The sequence below is a fragment of the Eleginops maclovinus genome, chromosome 17, assembly GCF_036324505.1.
Source record: "Eleginops maclovinus isolate JMC-PN-2008 ecotype Puerto Natales chromosome 17, JC_Emac_rtc_rv5, whole genome shotgun sequence".
Lineage (NCBI taxonomy): Eukaryota > Metazoa > Chordata > Actinopteri > Perciformes > Eleginopidae > Eleginops > Eleginops maclovinus.
The window spans coordinates 5,748,310-5,765,820 of record NC_086365.1 but is presented as its reverse complement, the minus strand read 5'-3'; the positions used below and the strand labels follow the sequence as shown (position 1 = coordinate 5,765,820).

The following is a 17,511-nucleotide window of genomic DNA, read 5'->3' as shown; positions in this document are numbered from 1 at the left end:
TGTTGATCCATGTCAGCGCTCGGGCAGATCTCTCTGGCACCTCCACCAGCGACACTAATCCTCCTTCCCCAGTGCAGATATTTGTAGATGGAGTCAAACACTGACACCGTGTAGCGTGCAAACAGGCTGGTCCACTTCACTGCGTCCACCATCCATTGCACGGTGCGCCCCACAAAGGCCACAAACACTGTGGTGTAGTGAAACAGCAGCAGCAGGCTCCTCCCCAGCTGTCTGCCTTGGTTGATGATAATGTTCAAACTTTGGTCATGTTTTGCCATCATTATAGTGTTTAGAGGCTAATTTTTCGTTTTTTAAAAAGTATACTGAATGCAGATACTCCCTTGGAAGTAAACGCCTGTGAATTTGCAGACCGTCCCTTAGACACGCAGATCCCGGCTGTCCAATCAGAGCAGAGGAAATTTTGTTTCCGGGAGTGTTTGGTGATGTGGCTATGCTCTGACATCCATCCGAGGAAATATATCACATACAAAGCAGATACATTCACCTGAGAAGCATTCGCACAGGTGAGTCAAAATGTCATCCCTTAAAAAAAACTCCACCACTTGCTGGGCTGCAAAGTAGAGCTGTCATCCGTCAAGGAGGAAAACTCAGCGATGCTTTTTTTTTTAAAGAAGCTGTCCTTATTTACCAGCGTTAGCTAGCCAAGTAGCATTAGCTAACTTACTGTAATCATGCAAACTACAGCCAGAGTAAACACCGGATGTTATGGCGCAGGCTCCCCTTCCACTGCTGTTTCTTAATCTTAAAATGTGTCTTCTAATTTTTAAAGACATCGTTGTCCATCTGCTTGAAAAGTTTGCCGTTCATTTTTCGCGTTAGCTAGCTATAATCGTTGCTGTTCACAAAAAGAGTGACGCAGCCGCAGTGGAGAGTCCGGCAGGTTCGGAGGAGGTCGGCTCTGTTCGATCCAACTCGGAGAAGATAGGTTGGGGGTCTCTGCCAATGGTTTGCAAATGTAAAGACAGAATGTGTTAAATAGTTTATTTCTGTCAGTAAGGTTCTGTCAATATGTCTGGTTCCGAAAAACATTGAATTCTTTTCACACTTATTGACTAAAGTAAAACAGGAATCAATGTTTTAGAAGCAAATAAGGAAACACTGAACCTTCATTACTGATTATATATTTATTCCCCTCACAGTCGCATCTTTATGTTCAGCCGTCTGGCCACTGTCCTCCAGGAGCTCTCTGGAGAGGAGGGCCCAGATGGAGACCCACAGGTGGGAGAGCAACACGCACATAACAAATCATTATAAAGGGTTTTGCTAAGTGTGTCTTCTACTTTTAAATTAAAGATGTATCACTGGTCCACTCTCAAGTTGTAAAATGTAATTTTTACAGGTTCTTTTTACATAGAAGACACACTTAGCAAAACCCTTTATAATGATTATACTGTTCTGTCTGCTGCCGTCTGGCAGACGGTACCGCAGCATCCGGACCAAGACTACCAGACTCAGAGACAGTTTTATACCACAGGCTATAAGACTGCTGAACTCCTGAGCTGTGTGAATGTCTACTCACATCTTTTTATAGTACACACATACATATATATATATATATATATATTATACACATCTGCCATACATATCTGTTTATAGTACACATATCTATATATTATACATATCTCCCATATACATCTGCTATACATAATATATGCATCTGTCCATACCTCCTCATTCAACAGTGTAAAGTGTTTAAATACTCTCAATGTATTCCACATATGTATATATTTCACATCCTCAAATCTTTATTGTTGTTATTGTAAATATTCTTCTCTCTTTTTGCACTATTTTATTTATCTTATTTGCACCATGTATGTGGAGTTGTTGGAGGAGCACGCGACATAAGATTTTCATTGCCAACATATGGGCTGTATCTGCTGTGCATATGACCAATAAAACCTTGAAACCTTGAAACCTTGAAACCTTGAAATCTAGCTAACCATAACAAATAAACTGACCATATGTCTTTCCTTGGACAGGGCATGCTGGTGCCTCAGCTCCCCGCCGGCGAGGGCCAGGCTCCAGGGGAGTCGGAAGCCCCTGAAGAGGCCTTGGAGAGGCTGGCTCATCTGGAACAACTGGTGGTCCAGCTGAAGGAGCTCATACGAGAAAAAGACACCCAGCTCAACCAAAAGGACACTGAGCTGTCTGACAAAGATGCAAAGCTCAAGGTAAATAACCTGTTTGCGTCTGCTATAAAGAAGCCAAAACTCTCTTAATCTTGTTCTTTATGTTAATGTCTTTTATCACATGGCGCTAATGCTTTTTGCTTTATATCCACAGAATGAGAAAGACGAAGCTGAGGCTCGCTTCACCAAACTCAAATTGCAGGCCAAAGCCAAGATGGCTTCACTCAGCAAACAGATCACTGAGCTGAAAGGACAAGGAGGAGCACCAGTAAGTTTGAATAAGGCTAAATCCAGGGTGCCTAATCAAGTGATTGATTATTATATACATTATTGCTTTGACTGCAATCCTTGAAAATTGAAAAAATGTGCTTTAAAGTCCTGGAATTTGTTCTTTAAATGTGTGAACACTGAAAAGGGTCATGGTTGAATGATAGTAGCAAAGGTTCCTCCAGTTCCCTGTATAGTTCCTATAGCTCTGTTCCTATAAAGACTGAGATATGCCCCTCCTTCTCTAAAAACCAACAATAAGGCTTACAGCTTTTATCTGATTTCATCATCTGTTTTGTCTACAGCAGAGTCCAGACAGCTCTTTTACTGGTGCTGGTACTGCAGTCGAGGAGGAGCTCCAAGAACTGAAGAACCGGCTGAGTGAGGAGGAAGCGAACAGCAGAGAGCTGCAGGAGCGACTCCGGACCACAGAGCAAATCCTTCAGGAGAAGGAATCTGCTCACGCTGAACAGGTGACATAACTGTGTCCTGAGCAACATGCACCTACTCTGTCAAGAAATAAAAATAGTTGATTCATGTGAATGATTGTTCTTTCTAAATGATTTATTGGGCTTTTGTTTTCAGTTGCAGAAACTGCAGGCTGTGGTCTGTGAGAAGGATGTGCGTTTCCAGGAACAGATCCAGAAACATGAAGAAGAGCTTCTTGGGGTCACAGCACAGTCCCACATTGACGGCCAGCTTCAGCAGGTACAAGATCCAAGAGTAATTCAAATAACTGTACTGTAACTGTAGATTATTTATTTATTGACCCACTCAACCTCTTCTTCTTCTTTCATTTCCCCTTCTCTTTTTTTTCTCTTTTTGTTGATCTGTAGAGCTATGGTGATTATCAATTAGTCCTCTTATTATTACTCCAAATAAACATAGGTCAACAAGATGTAAATTTAGTTGAGTCAGTTTGTTTTTACAGTACAATCTCTGCAACATATAAGACATCCAAACAATTACTGGAGTTTGCCTCAGTTCATCTTAAAGGGGTGAACACAACAAGCCACATTTTTTTAACTTATGAAGTAAATACCACACATCACAGATACATTCACCGTTAATACAGTCATTTTCTGCTCTCCCAGGCTCTGCATGCAGCACAGAGGCGCTGTGAGGAGCTCGAGGAGGCCTTAAACTCGCGGTCCCAAGTGCTGGAAATGCTGCAGCAGGAAGTGAGCAGTGCGGATCAACAGAAACAGGTACGGATCTGGATTTACTGCATGTTGACTGCTCTGCACATGCAATTATTCTTACTCTTGTTGGATGATAGGAAAACTGTTCAAACAGACACACCCTCATCTTGATGGCATGTCATTATTATGCATTGTTTGCTCACACCCACTCAAGTCCTGCCTCTCTCTTGTTTAATTTCTGCACAGATCCTGACCGCTCAGTTCCGGCAGATGGAGCAGGAGTTGTCTGAGGCCGCTAAGCAGAGGGAGGAGGAGAGGCAGCGGTGGAGCGAGCAGGCCAGCAGGGCCGATGCAGAAGTGGCAGCCCTCCGATCCAGCCTGGAGGACTTTGAAAGGGACAGAGCTGAGTTGGTGCGGCAAGACGGCGAGCTGGCTGCTTTGAGAGAGGCAGAGCATGTGAATCTGGAAGCTCTGGAGAGGGAGAGGATGGAATTCGCCAGGTTGGAGAGACAACTGTCTCTGATGAAAGAGGCTGAACTCGCAGCCGTACAAGCCAGCCATGATGCTTCAGAGAGCGACAGGGCGGAAATACTCCAGCTTGAAAGCGAGCTTGCATCCCTGAGAGAGGCAGTCGTCCATGCCAGCGAGGAAGTCTCAGAAAGGGAGAAATCAGAAGTACACAAACGGGAGCGAGAGCTGGCGTCACTGAAGGAGGAACATGAAAATGCCCAGAAGAAGGGGGAGGTCTTGGCTGAGATTTGGAGACATCTTCGTTTTTTGGCTGTGGAAGACGTGCAAGCAGCAGAGGAAGTCCCTGTCCCTGCTGACCTGTCTCTGTTCCTGGACACTGTGCAGACCATTGAGACACAACTGACCAGGCTGAGAGATGAATGCAGTGAGAGAGAGGAACGCTGTGTGCAGCTCACCCACACCATGGAAACCCTGCATGGTAACATAATGTGTTTGTGTTGGTTTATGAAGTTGTGTGTGTTTCTGTCGAGCCTTTTTATTAACATGTTATAACATGAATCTTCAATTTTTCAGAACAACTTGACAGAAAAACCACAAAACAGGAGGAAACCGTTGCCAGGATACAACAGCTGGAGCAACAAATTATAACTGTGAGTGCTAAGAACATTTTGACTCCTGATATTTACATATGATCTGGATGCATTATCTGAGTAAGGGCAGGCTTTTGCATTTATACCTTGTATTTAATCGTTGTCATCCGATCTTGTGAGCATTGTTTGTTTGAATTTAGAAATAATTATTGTTAAAATGACACAATTGAAATATAAAAACAGAGAGGATCCGTTCTACATTGCGACGGAGTTTATAAGACTGTCCATACTGAAATGAACAGTTTTGGTATTCATAGTTTTTTACTGACTTACAGTTGGACAAATGTCTTCAATCTAATGGTAACTTTGCGTGTGCACATAATTTCTGTGCAAAGTAAGAACATTTATAGGCATAACAGTAATTAAGGCACATTGATTTTAAAATCATGTTTTGTCAGGGAAGACTGTGACGTGACATTAGCCCAAAAGGCAGAATTGGGGGACCTGAGGCAACTCGCTGGACAGGTTTTCTCCTGACGAACGGTCACAATGCGAGCCTGGCCACCTACACATGTGGTCTATCCGGTTTCATCACATTCCAAACAGAGCATTGTGCATACATTTACACCAGATATGATTTATAAACATCAAGCGAATGCTATCCTGAAGAAGAAGCATTATGGGTTAACTTTAGAAGGAAATCCTAAATAAGCTCCTCGATGCTCCGCACAGGCTTTAACTGCAAATACTTTTTATTGTAGAACTGAAAGCTTGGTGTAGGCTGAGGTTTAAAAAGTAGTTATTAATATCCAAAAGTAAGACAAGCGTGTTATTGTATTTTCCCCTTTCATTGATATACCGTTTGCACCGTCAGCTTGTATTTTGAGACTAAAGAGCAGTCTGATTGATCTGATCCTCTGAAAGGAAATGTCCCTAATCCCCTCTGCACTGATCCCCTGTTATAACTTACTGTCTTATCCCGTCCTCACTGTAGGCCATATATAGTGCTGACAAAGATTAAGGACAATGATAGAAGCCATATCAAGTTTTTAAACATGTTTTCTGTACTGTATGTTGTAATAATAAGGTTTTAAAAAATGGAATCCTCTCATCCTTTCTCATTATTTTGTTTCAGACGCCTGAAAGAGATGATGTGACTGAACCATCCGACCAGGATTCAACTGAAGCTAAAAAAGGTGCATAAATTGGATTTATTCTTCTAAGATGAAACTTATACATTAAATGGAAGCATTCATACAGGCAAACAAATACAGAGCTCTGGGTTACTAGGCTAATACCTTGACATCACTGAGTGTCAGCCAGTGATTTTTTTCCTACATTATACTTCTACTCCACTACCTTTATTTATTATTTATCCTTTATAACAACTATAGTTACTTGCTACAACTACTAGTGTACATTTTCCCTATTTTGTGACAGCAGTTATATAAAATAACAAACATCAGGAGAAAATCAGTGTGCCATGCAATTACATTTACAAGGTACACAAAAATGTCCCAGTCTGGGATTAATAAAGTAATTCTCATCTTCAAGAAGTATAAATAATGCTAAACACTTCCTCCTGTTATTGTCTTTCCCAGAATACATCCTGGAACTAGAGCAGCAGCTTTTAGAAAGAGACAATGAGCTGCTGGCCTTGCGTGAGTCCCTCAGACAGGCCACTGAGCAGAGTGGGGTTACATCGCCTGACCACTACAAACAGACTCCAGATCAGGGTCAGGATGCCGATACACCGCCCCATGACAGTTCTGCAGCTCTTTCTAGTTTCATGGAGGATTCACGTGAAGAGGAAACCACCTTAGTTGCCGAAGACTCGTCAGTCCTCTCCATGTCTGCTGATACTGAGAGCAGCCCAGAGCTCATCGGAGACCAGTCTGAGTCCCCAGAGGAATCCAAAGGAGCCTCCTCAGATGAGATGGTGGCCAGTAGTGATTCAGAGGTGGCCCACAGCAGCTGGACCCTCCTGGAAGCTTTGAATCAAGATGGAGGCCAGGAGTGGCCGTCCAACCTGCAGGACTTTGGCCAGCTGCAGCTGCAGTCCTGGGAGGCGACGAGCATTGAGCAGGAAACCTCCACAGTTCAAGTGGAGTCCTCCTCTGTCATTATCAGAGAGACGGTACAAGTTCACGTGACTCAGCAGAGTTCTTCCACCACAGAGGAAAGCATATCCTCTGGTCAGGTGTTTGCGCAAGCCTTAGCTGAGGAGCTTCAGATAAGGTACAGTGAGATTCTGGCAGAGCTTCAGAGGCTCAGAGATGCAGCTGCAGAGTCGCAGGAGAAAATCAAGAGCCTGGAAGAAAAAACACAGTCCCTTACTGCTGCCAAAGAAGAAGCAGAGTCCCAGTCCAATAGTTTTGAAGAGGAACTCAAATCCACCAGAGAGGAGATGGAAAAGCTCCTTCAGAACAGCAGCTCTGGGACGGAGAAATACGGAGTTGAAATGCAGCTCCTGGAAGAACAGATAGACATTTTGAGCACTCAAAGTAAAACTAAGGAAGAGGGGATCCAGGCCTTGCAGGCAGATCTGGAAACAGCTCACCAAGCTTTCTCAGAGCAGGAGGGGCAGGTCAGGATGCTGAGCGCTCAGCTGGAGGACAGGGAGCTCCTTTCCTCTGAGCTCGAAAGGAGACTTCAAGATATGGAAAGCATCATGTTGGAATACTCTCAGACATCAGAGCTCAATAATGACACTCTATCAAAGAAGGACACGGAGATCAGCGAGCTGCAACTCCTTCTCAGCCATAAGGAGCAAGAGGTGATGGAACTCAACGACAGCATGTCGGCAAAACTCCTCCAAGCAGAGGAAGAGAAGTTCCAGATAAACAGTGAAGTGAAATCACTGAAGGAGCAGATAGTAGACCTTGAGAAAGACCAAGACGAGAAACAGAAAGTGAGTTCTGAAGACTCAGATGCTCATGCTGATGATGAACTTGCTAGTGTGCGAAAGGAGAAAGGAGTGCTGGAGACCCAACTGATGACCACCAAGAAAAAGCTGCAGGCTGCACTTGTGCAACGCAAAGAGCTCATGAAGAAGGTTGCTGATTTTGATGTAGAAGTGAAGAAATTGAAAGAGCGAGAAGTTGAAACTACTGCAGACATCGCAGAGGCAGAGCAATCCAGAGGGCAGGAGATTCAGGAAATGGAAGCTAAACTGATCGAACTTGAACAAAGTTTAAGAACCAAAGAAGAGGCAGTTGAGGCTCTTGAGCTGAAGATTACTCAACAGGATCAAGTTCTCACTGAAACGCTTGCTCTGAATAAAAAGCTCATTGAAGAAGCTGAAAACCCTCAGCAGGCTGACAGTTCCCCCGAAATAACCGCGTTACATTCCCAAGTGACCTTTCTTGAAGCAGAGTGCGAAAACCTTCAGAAGAAAGTTCAGGAGTCTCAAGAATCTCGCAAGGAAACCATCCGCAAAGCCAAAGAGAAAGACAGGCACCACCGGGAACAGCTGAAGCAGCAGAAAGAAGAATACAGCGAACTGGTGGAAAGGTTTGAGATGCAGAGCACTGAGGGAGAAGTTCTTCTGACTAAATTGAGGGAATTAGAAGAACAAAAAAGCACTGAACCTCCCAAGCAACTGGCTGACAAAATGGAAAAGCAAGCAACAAGTGATTGGGTCCAGGAGGATTGGGTGGATTTTGCCACGTCAGAGACAGATTCATCCCAACCCCAAACCAGCGATCCGGTCCAGAAACCCGCAGAGCAGTCTGTCTTTTCTGCACACATAGAAGAATCCCTGCAAGCCCTCAGAGGAGAAATCCAGACTGTGCGCATGGCTAATGCAGAGCTAGATCAGCAGCTGCAGGAAACACACACCAGTTTGTCTCTGAAGGAGGCTGAATTATTGGAATTGGGCAAAGAGCTGCAGGCACTGCGAGAAAAGGAAAGACAGATTGATGCGCTCTCAGAGGAAGTTAATGATCTCAGAGAAAAGTATCACCAGGCTGAGGCTTACGCTGAAACCCTGAAAGCAGAAATGGAAATTGCAGCTAAAGAGGCGTCTGCAGATTCCTCATCCTCTGTCACAAGTCTTCAGGCCGAGGTGGAGGACTTCAAGCAGTTCCTCGATAGTAAGAACCTTGAAATCATGGAGCTGGGTCAGCAGCTTAGCGAGCAGAACTCTCTCATACACTCCATGCAGGACACAGTGTCCCAGAAGGATCAGCTGATAGCTTCTTTGCAGGAAGAACTGAATGCTGAGCAAGAAAAAACCCAAAGGTTAGAGGTCGAAGTTCCACAGAAGCAAGAGGAAGAAAAAGACAGCGAGGCAAAGATCCAGCAGCTCCAACGGAAACTTCAGGCTGCTCTGATCTCTCGCAAAGACGCCTTAAAAGAAAACAAAACCAACAAGGAGAAGCTGGCTGAAACTGAGAAGCTCATAGCAGAGCTGAAGCAGAAAAAGGAGTCCGCTGAAGATGAGCTGGAGAAGCTGAGAGTGGAACGAGTCAGACTGATCGATGAGGTTGACAGGACATTAGTGGAAAACCAAAGCTTAGGATCATCCTGCGAGAGCCTCAAACTGGCCATGGACGGCATACTGAGTGAGAAAGACGCCTGTAAGAGGGAGGTGGAGCTGGCCAAAGAAGAGGCCGCCAAAGCCTGCAGAGAATGGGAGGAGAAGGTTCAAGTCATGAAGGACGAGTACGAGACTCTGCTCAAGTCGTACGAAAACGTGAGCGACGAGGCCGAGCGGGTGAGGCGAGTCCTGGAAGCCGCCCGGCAGGAGAGGCAGGAGCTTGCGTCCAAGGTGAGGGCGCACGAGGCCGGGAGGCAGGAAGCTGAGAGACAAGGAGAAGAGGCACAGAAAGAGGTGGATTTGGTGAAAGACAAAATGAGAAAGTTTGCCAAAGGAAAGCAGCAGAAAATAATGGAGTTAGAGGAGGAGAACGAGAGACTCAGAGAGATGCAGGACAAGACCGTGGTGAAGCGAGACGGCAGGGCGCTTAAAGCGGAGGTTGAAAGACTTCAGGATGAGATCACGGCTTTGAAAGCCGACTTGGATGCTTCTGTGGCAGAAAGAGCCTCTTTAGAGCAGCAGATTGAGCAGTTGAGGGAACAGCAAATGGGACAGAAAGAGGAGAATGTATCTGAGGCAGCTGTTGTAGAAGAGGTAGTCACTGCAAAGCAATTAGACATGACCACAGCAGAGCCTGTTGAGAGTCAGAATGAAGACAAAGAAAAACACCTGGAAGAGACACAAGCTGAACAAATAGCACCTGCACCAGAAACACACTCACAGCCTACTGAGGAAAAAGCAGAAATGACTGAAAGTGTTTCATTAGAGGAGAAGATGAGGGAGATGGAGGCAGCTGTCAATGCAGAGCGGGAACTGTGGCAGGAACAGGAGGCTGGACTCAGAGCTGAGCTGGCCTCTCTTGAGCGAGATCTCCAGGAGAGCAAAGAGAAGGAGAGCCTTGTGGCCTCCCTAGAGAAGTGCCTCCAAGAGGGCAAAGCGAGAGAAAAGAGCCTGGTGGAGGAGGGAGCAAAGAGGGAGGCGCAGTTCAAAGAGCTGCTCAGGAGCCTAGAAACCGAGAAGGACAACCTGGAGGAGCGTCTGATGAACCAGCTGGCCCAGCTCAACGGGAGCATTGCAGACTACCAGCAGGAGGCGGCTGACAACCGGGAGCACCTGGCCGAGCTGCAGCGGGAGGTGGAGCGCTTGGCGAGGGAGCGGGCCGAGCTGGAGGCCGAGGCGCAGAGCGAGAGCGACCGGTCTGCCAGGCTGGAGGAGGACATGAGGCAGGCGCAGAGAGAGAGGACGGAAGCTGAAGCCGAGTCTGGCAAGCAGAGGGAGCTGGAGCAGCAGTTGAGGTCCGCTCAGAGGGTCAGGGAAGGCAGTCAGAGCAGAGCGCGTCAGCTGGAGGAGCTGCTGAGGGAGAAGCAGCTTGAGGTCCGGCAGCTGCAGAAGGACTGCATCAAGTACCAGGAGAGGATCAGCGAGATGGGTAGGGACGCTAAGGCGCTGCAGCAAGGCCATAACGAGCTCCAGAATAAACTAGAACTATCCCAACTGGAGACTTCCAGAACTCTAGAAGATCTGAAAAGGACAGAAGCAGAGCTGGATACCTGTAAATCTAGGCTGGATGAGGCCCAGAAGCAGGCAAGCGAAGCTATAGCGGAGAGAAATACCATCGAGCAGAACGCCCAACAGAGAGAGGCCTCGATGAAAGCAGAGGCAGAGCAGACCCTGGACTCTGTGAGGTTCAGGCTCGGAGGCGAACTGAAGGAGATGGAGCTGAGACTGGAAGAGGTGGACAGAGAGCGGGACAAGGAAGAGGAAGCGACCCTGGAGGCCAGAGAGGTTGCAGAAGCGGCGAAGAGACAAGCCCAGGAGCTGCAGGCCCGCCTGGACGAGTCTCTGGCCAGGTTAGCGGCCTTCTCGCGCTGCATGTCCTCACTGCAGGACGACCGAGACAGAGTTTTGGACGAGACCAAACAATGGGAGAATCGCTATAGTGACGCCCTGCAGGGTAAGGAGGCCGGAGTTCGGGAAGCTGAGACACGAGCAAAGGAGCTGCGAGAACAGCTTCAGAGAGAATCTGCCCTGAAAGAGGAACTTCAGATATCAGTCGACAGGTAAAATCTTCCTCTTCCTCTGCATTGTATTTAGCTTTTTAGCTCAAAACTTACAGGATTGTTTTTCTTCTTTCAGGCTGGAGAAGACAGAGAAAGATTTGAAGCTGAAACTGGAAGAGGAGGAAAAGAAAGTCGCAGAGAGCCAAGCCGCCCTAGAGGAGGTGAAAAGCAAGCTACAGCAAACTACATCTGAGCTGCAGGCTGCACATAATGAGGCTCACGCTCTGAAAAGAGAGGCGGAGAGTCTCAATCAGAGGGCAAGAGCTCTGGAGGAAGCTGTCGGGCGGCTGCAGCGTGAAGTGGACCTGGCCAGGACCGAGCTGAGTGAGCGGGAGGCTGAAGAGAGGCGGCTGTGTCTGAATGTGGAGCAACTAGAGACAGACCTGCGCTCCTCTAAGGCCCTGACAGAGAGTCTGCAGACTGAGTTGAATGAGAAGGAAAGGAAAGAGGTGGAAATGCTGGGAGAGAAGGAGCACGCTGTAGCTCAGGTATTCACAGGTTTTTATCTCTAGCATTTCTTATGTATTGTTGACAAATTGCTCACTTCTCATGGTTGTTTTGCTTCCCAGGCTGCAGAGGAGGCTAGGAAGGAGGCCGACAGCAGGGCACAGGAAGCTGAGGATGAGCTGGAGCAGAGGAGAGGGGAACTGAGGGATCTGGAAGAAAAAATGCGAAAGGCAGAGGAGGAGAGCAACAACAGGAAAACCAAACTGGACTCTTTCATGAAGGCCATGGGCTCCCTTCAGGATGACAGAGACAGAGTCCTGAACATGTACAAACAGCTGGAGGAGAAACACCTGCAGGTGACGCACACAAACCTAAAGCCCATAACAGCTGGAGCAGCCAAAATATGATGTGTTTTTATTGTGAATATATATATTTGAATAAGAATAGAAGTACTTTATTGATCCCAATTTGGGATTTTATTTTTATTTTACCCACCCTGATGGGAGCAGGAAGAGATTGCTTACAGCTGTTAGTTCCTGTGCACATTTAAACAAACTCTTTAAGAGGCAATAATGAAACAAAGCTAAAGGAAAATGACTCTCAAGGTTACACATTAGTTCATACCGTTCCTTTTTTTTGCGTAGTATAAAAATCACGACCTCCGAAACGTATTGAGAAATGGGCAGGGCTTGATTAGATATTCATTTTTGTATTTTCATCCTTAATATTTTAAACATAAAAGGGCAAACAAGGGTATAACTTCAAGTCCTATTTAGAACATGTGGCTTAGTTGATATGTAGATTTATGTCACCTGTCTTACTTTTAAGACAACCACGCTTTTGTAGAAAGTGCAAAACTGTATGAGTGCGGTACAGAGAGAGGTATGGGTCATGTTGATCGCCCCTTTCATACTTCAGCTGATGATATATATATTTTGTTGTGTGCCTCAGGTGATGTTAGAGAAGGACGGTCTGATCCAAGAGGCGGCAGGGGAGAACAACAGCCTGAAAGAAGAGCTGCGCTCTCTGCTGGTCCAGAGAGACGACCTGTATGCTGAAAGGTCTCAGCTGTCCGCTCAGCTCCACGGCTACCGCGATGAACTGAACCAAGTCCTGAGCATGAAGGACTCGCAGCACAAACAGCTTCTGGCAGCTCAGCGAGCACGCATTGCGTCTCTTGAAAAGGAAAAGGAGGAATTAGAAAGTCAGGTAAAGAGTGTAAGCAGAGCCGGAGAGACGGAAGTGGAAGCAGTGAGGGTGGAAAGGGAGACTCTTAGCCAGGCTGCACCACAGGTGAGAGATGCTCCCGGTGCAGAAGTGGAGAAGCTGAGGGAGCAGCTGCAAGCAGCCAGAGAGCAGGTGGAGGCTCTGGAGGAGAGAATACAGACGGAGAGACAGGAGCAGCAGGGCAGGAGCAAAGAGCTGTCAGAGCTGCGATGGGAGGGGGGGGTGATGCGGACAGAGTCAGAGAACGCTCAGGAGAGGGTGGCGGAGCTGGCCAGAGACCTGCTGGCTGTGGAACAGAATCTGCTGGCAGAGAGAGAGACGACAACGCAGCTGAGAGCAGAGAACCAGTCCTTCTCAAAAGCCATGGCCTCCCTCCAGGACAGCAGGGACCAGGCTCTGAACAAGGCCCAAGAACTGAGCCTGAGACTGGAGGAGATGAGTAACGCAGGGGGCCACTCAGCACAAAGCAGCCCTGTGGGCTCTACTGGAGAAGTGTGGGGTCTGAAGAATGCACTACAAGCCCTGCAGAATGACAGGGAGAGACTGGTGAGTTACATGTCCGAAAACAAATGTAAATATTATGGATATCACAAATCTCCTGGCAAAGAATAAACAGATGTGAACGATGTCGTGGATTTCCATAAAAATCTATTTCAAATAATGTTTTTCCTTCTCGTTGTGTGCAGCTGGAGCAGCTCCAGACACAAGCGTCTGAGCTCAAGAAGCAGAAGTCAGAGCTGGCTCGACTTGGAGCAGGAGAGCTGATTAAAGTCAGCCAGGAGCTGTTTGAAGAGAAGAAGAAGAACGAAGACATGCTCAGTATCTTAATGCAGCTGGAGAATGTGGTGGAAATGGGCAAACGGGAGTTGGAAACTCTCAGGTGAGACACAGAACAAAAAAACACTTATTTGAAAAGACACACAAACCTTTCAATGTTCCCACAGATCGTTAAAGAAAATCGTCTTTCAGTCATTGGTCCTAAAATGAAGCATTCATTGGTTTTATAAATGTGTTAAATCAGTCTTTAAAAAGCTCTAAAAATGCCAAGACGTGAGAAATAAGATTTTAAGAAACAATATACTTTTTTTATTTCTATTAACAGATGGCTCACACATTACTGTCAAACGTAGCAGGATACCAAGGAAAGAACAACGCTTTTTTTGTTTGTGAATTAGTATGAATGTGTGTGTCTTGGTCTTATCAGACTGGAGCGTATGGACTGGATGGCTCAGGCGGAGCAGCTAAAGCAGCAGACCCTCGCTACTCTTTCAGAGAGGGACCAACAAATGCGGCAACTCAGCGCCATGCTGGAGGAGGCCCACTCTCAGAAGCCCAAACTCCAGCAGGAACACTATCAGAGAGAGGTAAACATTTGCTGCTACTTCAGTCTGCTAGGGAACATTATAGGTGTTGGTGTCTTCTTCTAGTCCCACATATCACATTAGGATTAAACAATTTGACTTTTAAGTTGTGTTACCAATATTTTCCTTTGATCCAAAGCTCTTGCAGAAGGTTTACTATGAAATCATCAAGACATAGGATAAGGATGCTTCTTATAATGTGGATACTTTATAATCTTCTCTACAGGGAACAGAGGAAGTGGACAGCGCTCCCGGAGCCCCACAGGAGAGGAGCAGCCAGTTAGACAGCCACGCATACATCGCTGAGGTCAAAGAGCTGCAGGGAAGGTAAAGTAGAGGTCAAACCTGATACACTATTTAAAAGATTTATGATAAAACGTACAGACACTAATCAATTTTACCTTAACATAAGGCTGGAACAAGAGATGCAGCAGAGAGTGACTGCAGAGGAGCAGCTGATGGCCACACAGGATCAACTCAAACGGTATGAAAAGTGATACCAGATAAAAGAGTTCAACTTAAAGCTGCTTAGAGTAATACTTTGATGTTATACATTAGATGAAATCACTATGTCATGTAAAATGGATTGCTTCTGACGACAACTTGCTTTTTTCAATCCAAAACAATGACACTCAGTTATTAAAACATGATAAAAATGATAACAAAATTGCTTGTTATTTATAATTATTTTTTCGTCGTTGAGAGAATCATCATGTTTTGTAATAACAGTGAACAGTGCTTTAAAACAAATGTTCTTCATCTGTAAAAAATCTAAAATCTTTAAGCTCTGATAAATGTGTTTGGTTGACGGAATATCACCACTAACATGTTTTATTATACTTTTTATTTTTAGTCACAGCCAGCGTACATGGCACTCGGCACAGGAAGAGGATCACTCGGAGACGGCCGTTTTTATCGAGCAGGAAGGAGCCATCACTCGCGTAAGGATCCCACTAACGGCCCCCTTCCACCTCATTTGTCAAAGTTATAACTATAATAATACAGACTTATGAACTGGATGTTTGCCGTAACCTTGTCCTCCCTCTCCTGCAGGCAAGGAGAGGCGGCCCCGGCTTCATGAGGATGCTGCGAGGGGCTTTCTGCTCTCGCCAGCGCACTCCTCTGCTGCTCAGCCTCTATCTGCTCACTGTGCATGTCCTGCTGCTGCTGTGTATGGGCGGGTTTTTCTGAGAACAGCTCCCTTTTTAAAAACCTGACACATGAGAGTTAGAGTTAGAGAGAGGAGGGGAAAGGAAATGGAAATGTCACGCAGACCTAACCCAAGCCATCCATATGTTAAATATCATTAAATGTCATAAATTATAGAAAGGTGTGTAGGAGGCTCTCCACACACACATTGCACTTTACAGGACGTAATGCTGCATTCATGTGCCCCTCGGATAATCCAATTCCCAGAGTTGGGAAGTTGTTCTTCTGTCTTTATGAGTTTTAAATTGTAATGTGAAAACAACAAAGCGTTTTGAGTGGTCAGAAGAAGAGATAGACTTAAAATAAAAGCAAGTCCATTTAACAATTACCAACATGGACGTTACAGAGAAGATTTCATTAATTAGATGGAGCTTATACAACATGCTAAAAGCAGTTTATTTATCCTGGTCACTTTACATAAACAGCAACAATCATTTATGTTACTGCTTTAAATGTGAGTGTTGTTGGTTAATGGCAGGACATTGTGAAGTTTCGTACCTAAATATATCGTAACTTTCCGATTATTCCGAACCACTTTAATGCAGCATTTATCTTTTATCCAAAGTATATAGATTTATCAAGGACGTTGTTGTCAATTGTTTTAAATATGTTGCTCTTGTATGACTTTGAGGAAAACTAAGCAGGGAGGAATAAGGGGACTAAGTTTGCTTTTTTGAGTGTGTCACGATGGTGTTCTTTATGTGCCTTTTTAGATTGGATTTAAAAGGGTCACCTGACGTACGGTCTTACTATTTTTTTTCAATTTTATCCATTTCTATTTAAATAATGGAAATCTCCATCCACTTGCATATTTTATCTGGATTTGGCTGGTAAATTGTACTATTTTTTCTTCCTTGTTGTGGGAACAGATGAGTTAAACAGACACGAGAGAGTGGTTTAACTATTTTCATCCATCTCGCGCCAAAAAGTGAACTAGCGTATTTGTCAAAATGTCAAACCTTTGAAGATGGCTTGAGGTTCAGGACATGCTGTTATGATCCAGTCTCTTCCTATTCTACTCATTTCATGCACAAAATCGGAGCACAGTGCAATATTTGCTCGTTCACATTCCTGTTGTGTGTTTCCTTTACTTTTCCTCTTATATAAATCACGAGAAAGGGGAGCATTATAGTCACATTTGTACATAGGTAGGTGGAAGTGGGTTTTCCCTCATAACATATCCAATAAAAGTCCCTCCTGTCCATGCTTCTGTTGCACTGATTTAGATTCCACAGTTTGCTCTGTAGTATTTACAGCAGGTGAAGCTGCCCTTCAGGTGCAATGTGTTACTGCAGTGTGGATTCATTCCTAAGGAGAAAGACTGCTGTGATTCCTAACAATATCCATCCTATTATAATCCACTCTAATGTAGCATAATTTAATGCCATAACAGTCAGAAAGATCCACATGTATACTGACATCATCCTCTTGATTCTTGTTTATTTAATCGCATAATGTTGGTGAGTGATCTGTGCGCATCTTCTTTTAATGTTTATGTTACACACTGAAATATACTTTAACTGTAAATAACTTTAAAAAGGGCTGTATAGTTAACTAAAATGTAATAAAAGTGATGGTGGTTTAGATCAGGGACAGATGCATTAATTATTTGCTCATTTGTGTTGAAAAAAACATTGTTATTTTTTAAATTAGACTTTTGTCAGTTGATTTCTTTTATTTAATTCAGCTAATTAAAACAATATTGTATCCTTTTTATTTGTGAAACAATTAAGAAATGGGTATCATTGATCTGTGATTTTGACCATTAAGCGAGTGACATGATATTTTGAAATGCACACAATTTCACTGCTGGTTTTAAAATATAATGCTTCTCTGTAGGAGTTTTTCTTTAAACATTTAAGTTACTATCACTTTTAGCTAAATTTCTTTCAGCACAGAATAAAGATTAAACACATCAGCTGTGTCTGTTTGTACTGATGTCAGTGAATTACTTAAAGATGGAAGTTAAAGTTGTTCAGATTATGTCATTTTATGTTATTAAAAACAGGTTCAGCTACGGTTTATTTAATTTTCATGCAGGATGTGA

General features: G+C 44.7%; 1 protein-coding gene across 4 annotated transcripts; it reads left to right on the top strand.

The window, feature by feature from the left end:
• The first annotated feature begins 448 nt into the window (after positions 1-448).
• On the top strand, positions 449-17,483 carry golgb1 (golgin B1). 4 transcript variants are annotated; one of them, XM_063905983.1, is made up of 20 exons: positions 449-524; positions 1,161-1,239; positions 2,001-2,192; positions 2,305-2,418; positions 2,723-2,890; positions 3,009-3,125; positions 3,512-3,625; positions 3,806-4,508; positions 4,604-4,680; positions 5,756-5,816; positions 6,222-11,220; positions 11,297-11,708; positions 11,790-12,023; positions 12,619-13,440; positions 13,581-13,774; positions 14,099-14,258; positions 14,482-14,582; positions 14,668-14,739; positions 15,109-15,196; positions 15,309-17,483. In XM_063905983.1, the coding sequence occupies exons 2-20, from the start codon at positions 1,171-1,173 to the stop codon at positions 15,444-15,446; spliced, it is 8,835 nt and encodes a 2,944-aa protein (XP_063762053.1). In that variant the 5' UTR covers positions 449-524; positions 1,161-1,170; the 3' UTR covers positions 15,447-17,483. The 4 variants fall into 4 exon arrangements, with proteins under 4 accessions (XP_063762053.1, XP_063762051.1, XP_063762052.1 ...); XM_063905981.1 differs by having other exon boundaries at positions 3,009-3,140; XM_063905982.1 differs by having other exon boundaries at positions 3,003-3,125.
• The last annotated feature ends 28 nt before the right edge of the window (positions 17,484-17,511 follow it).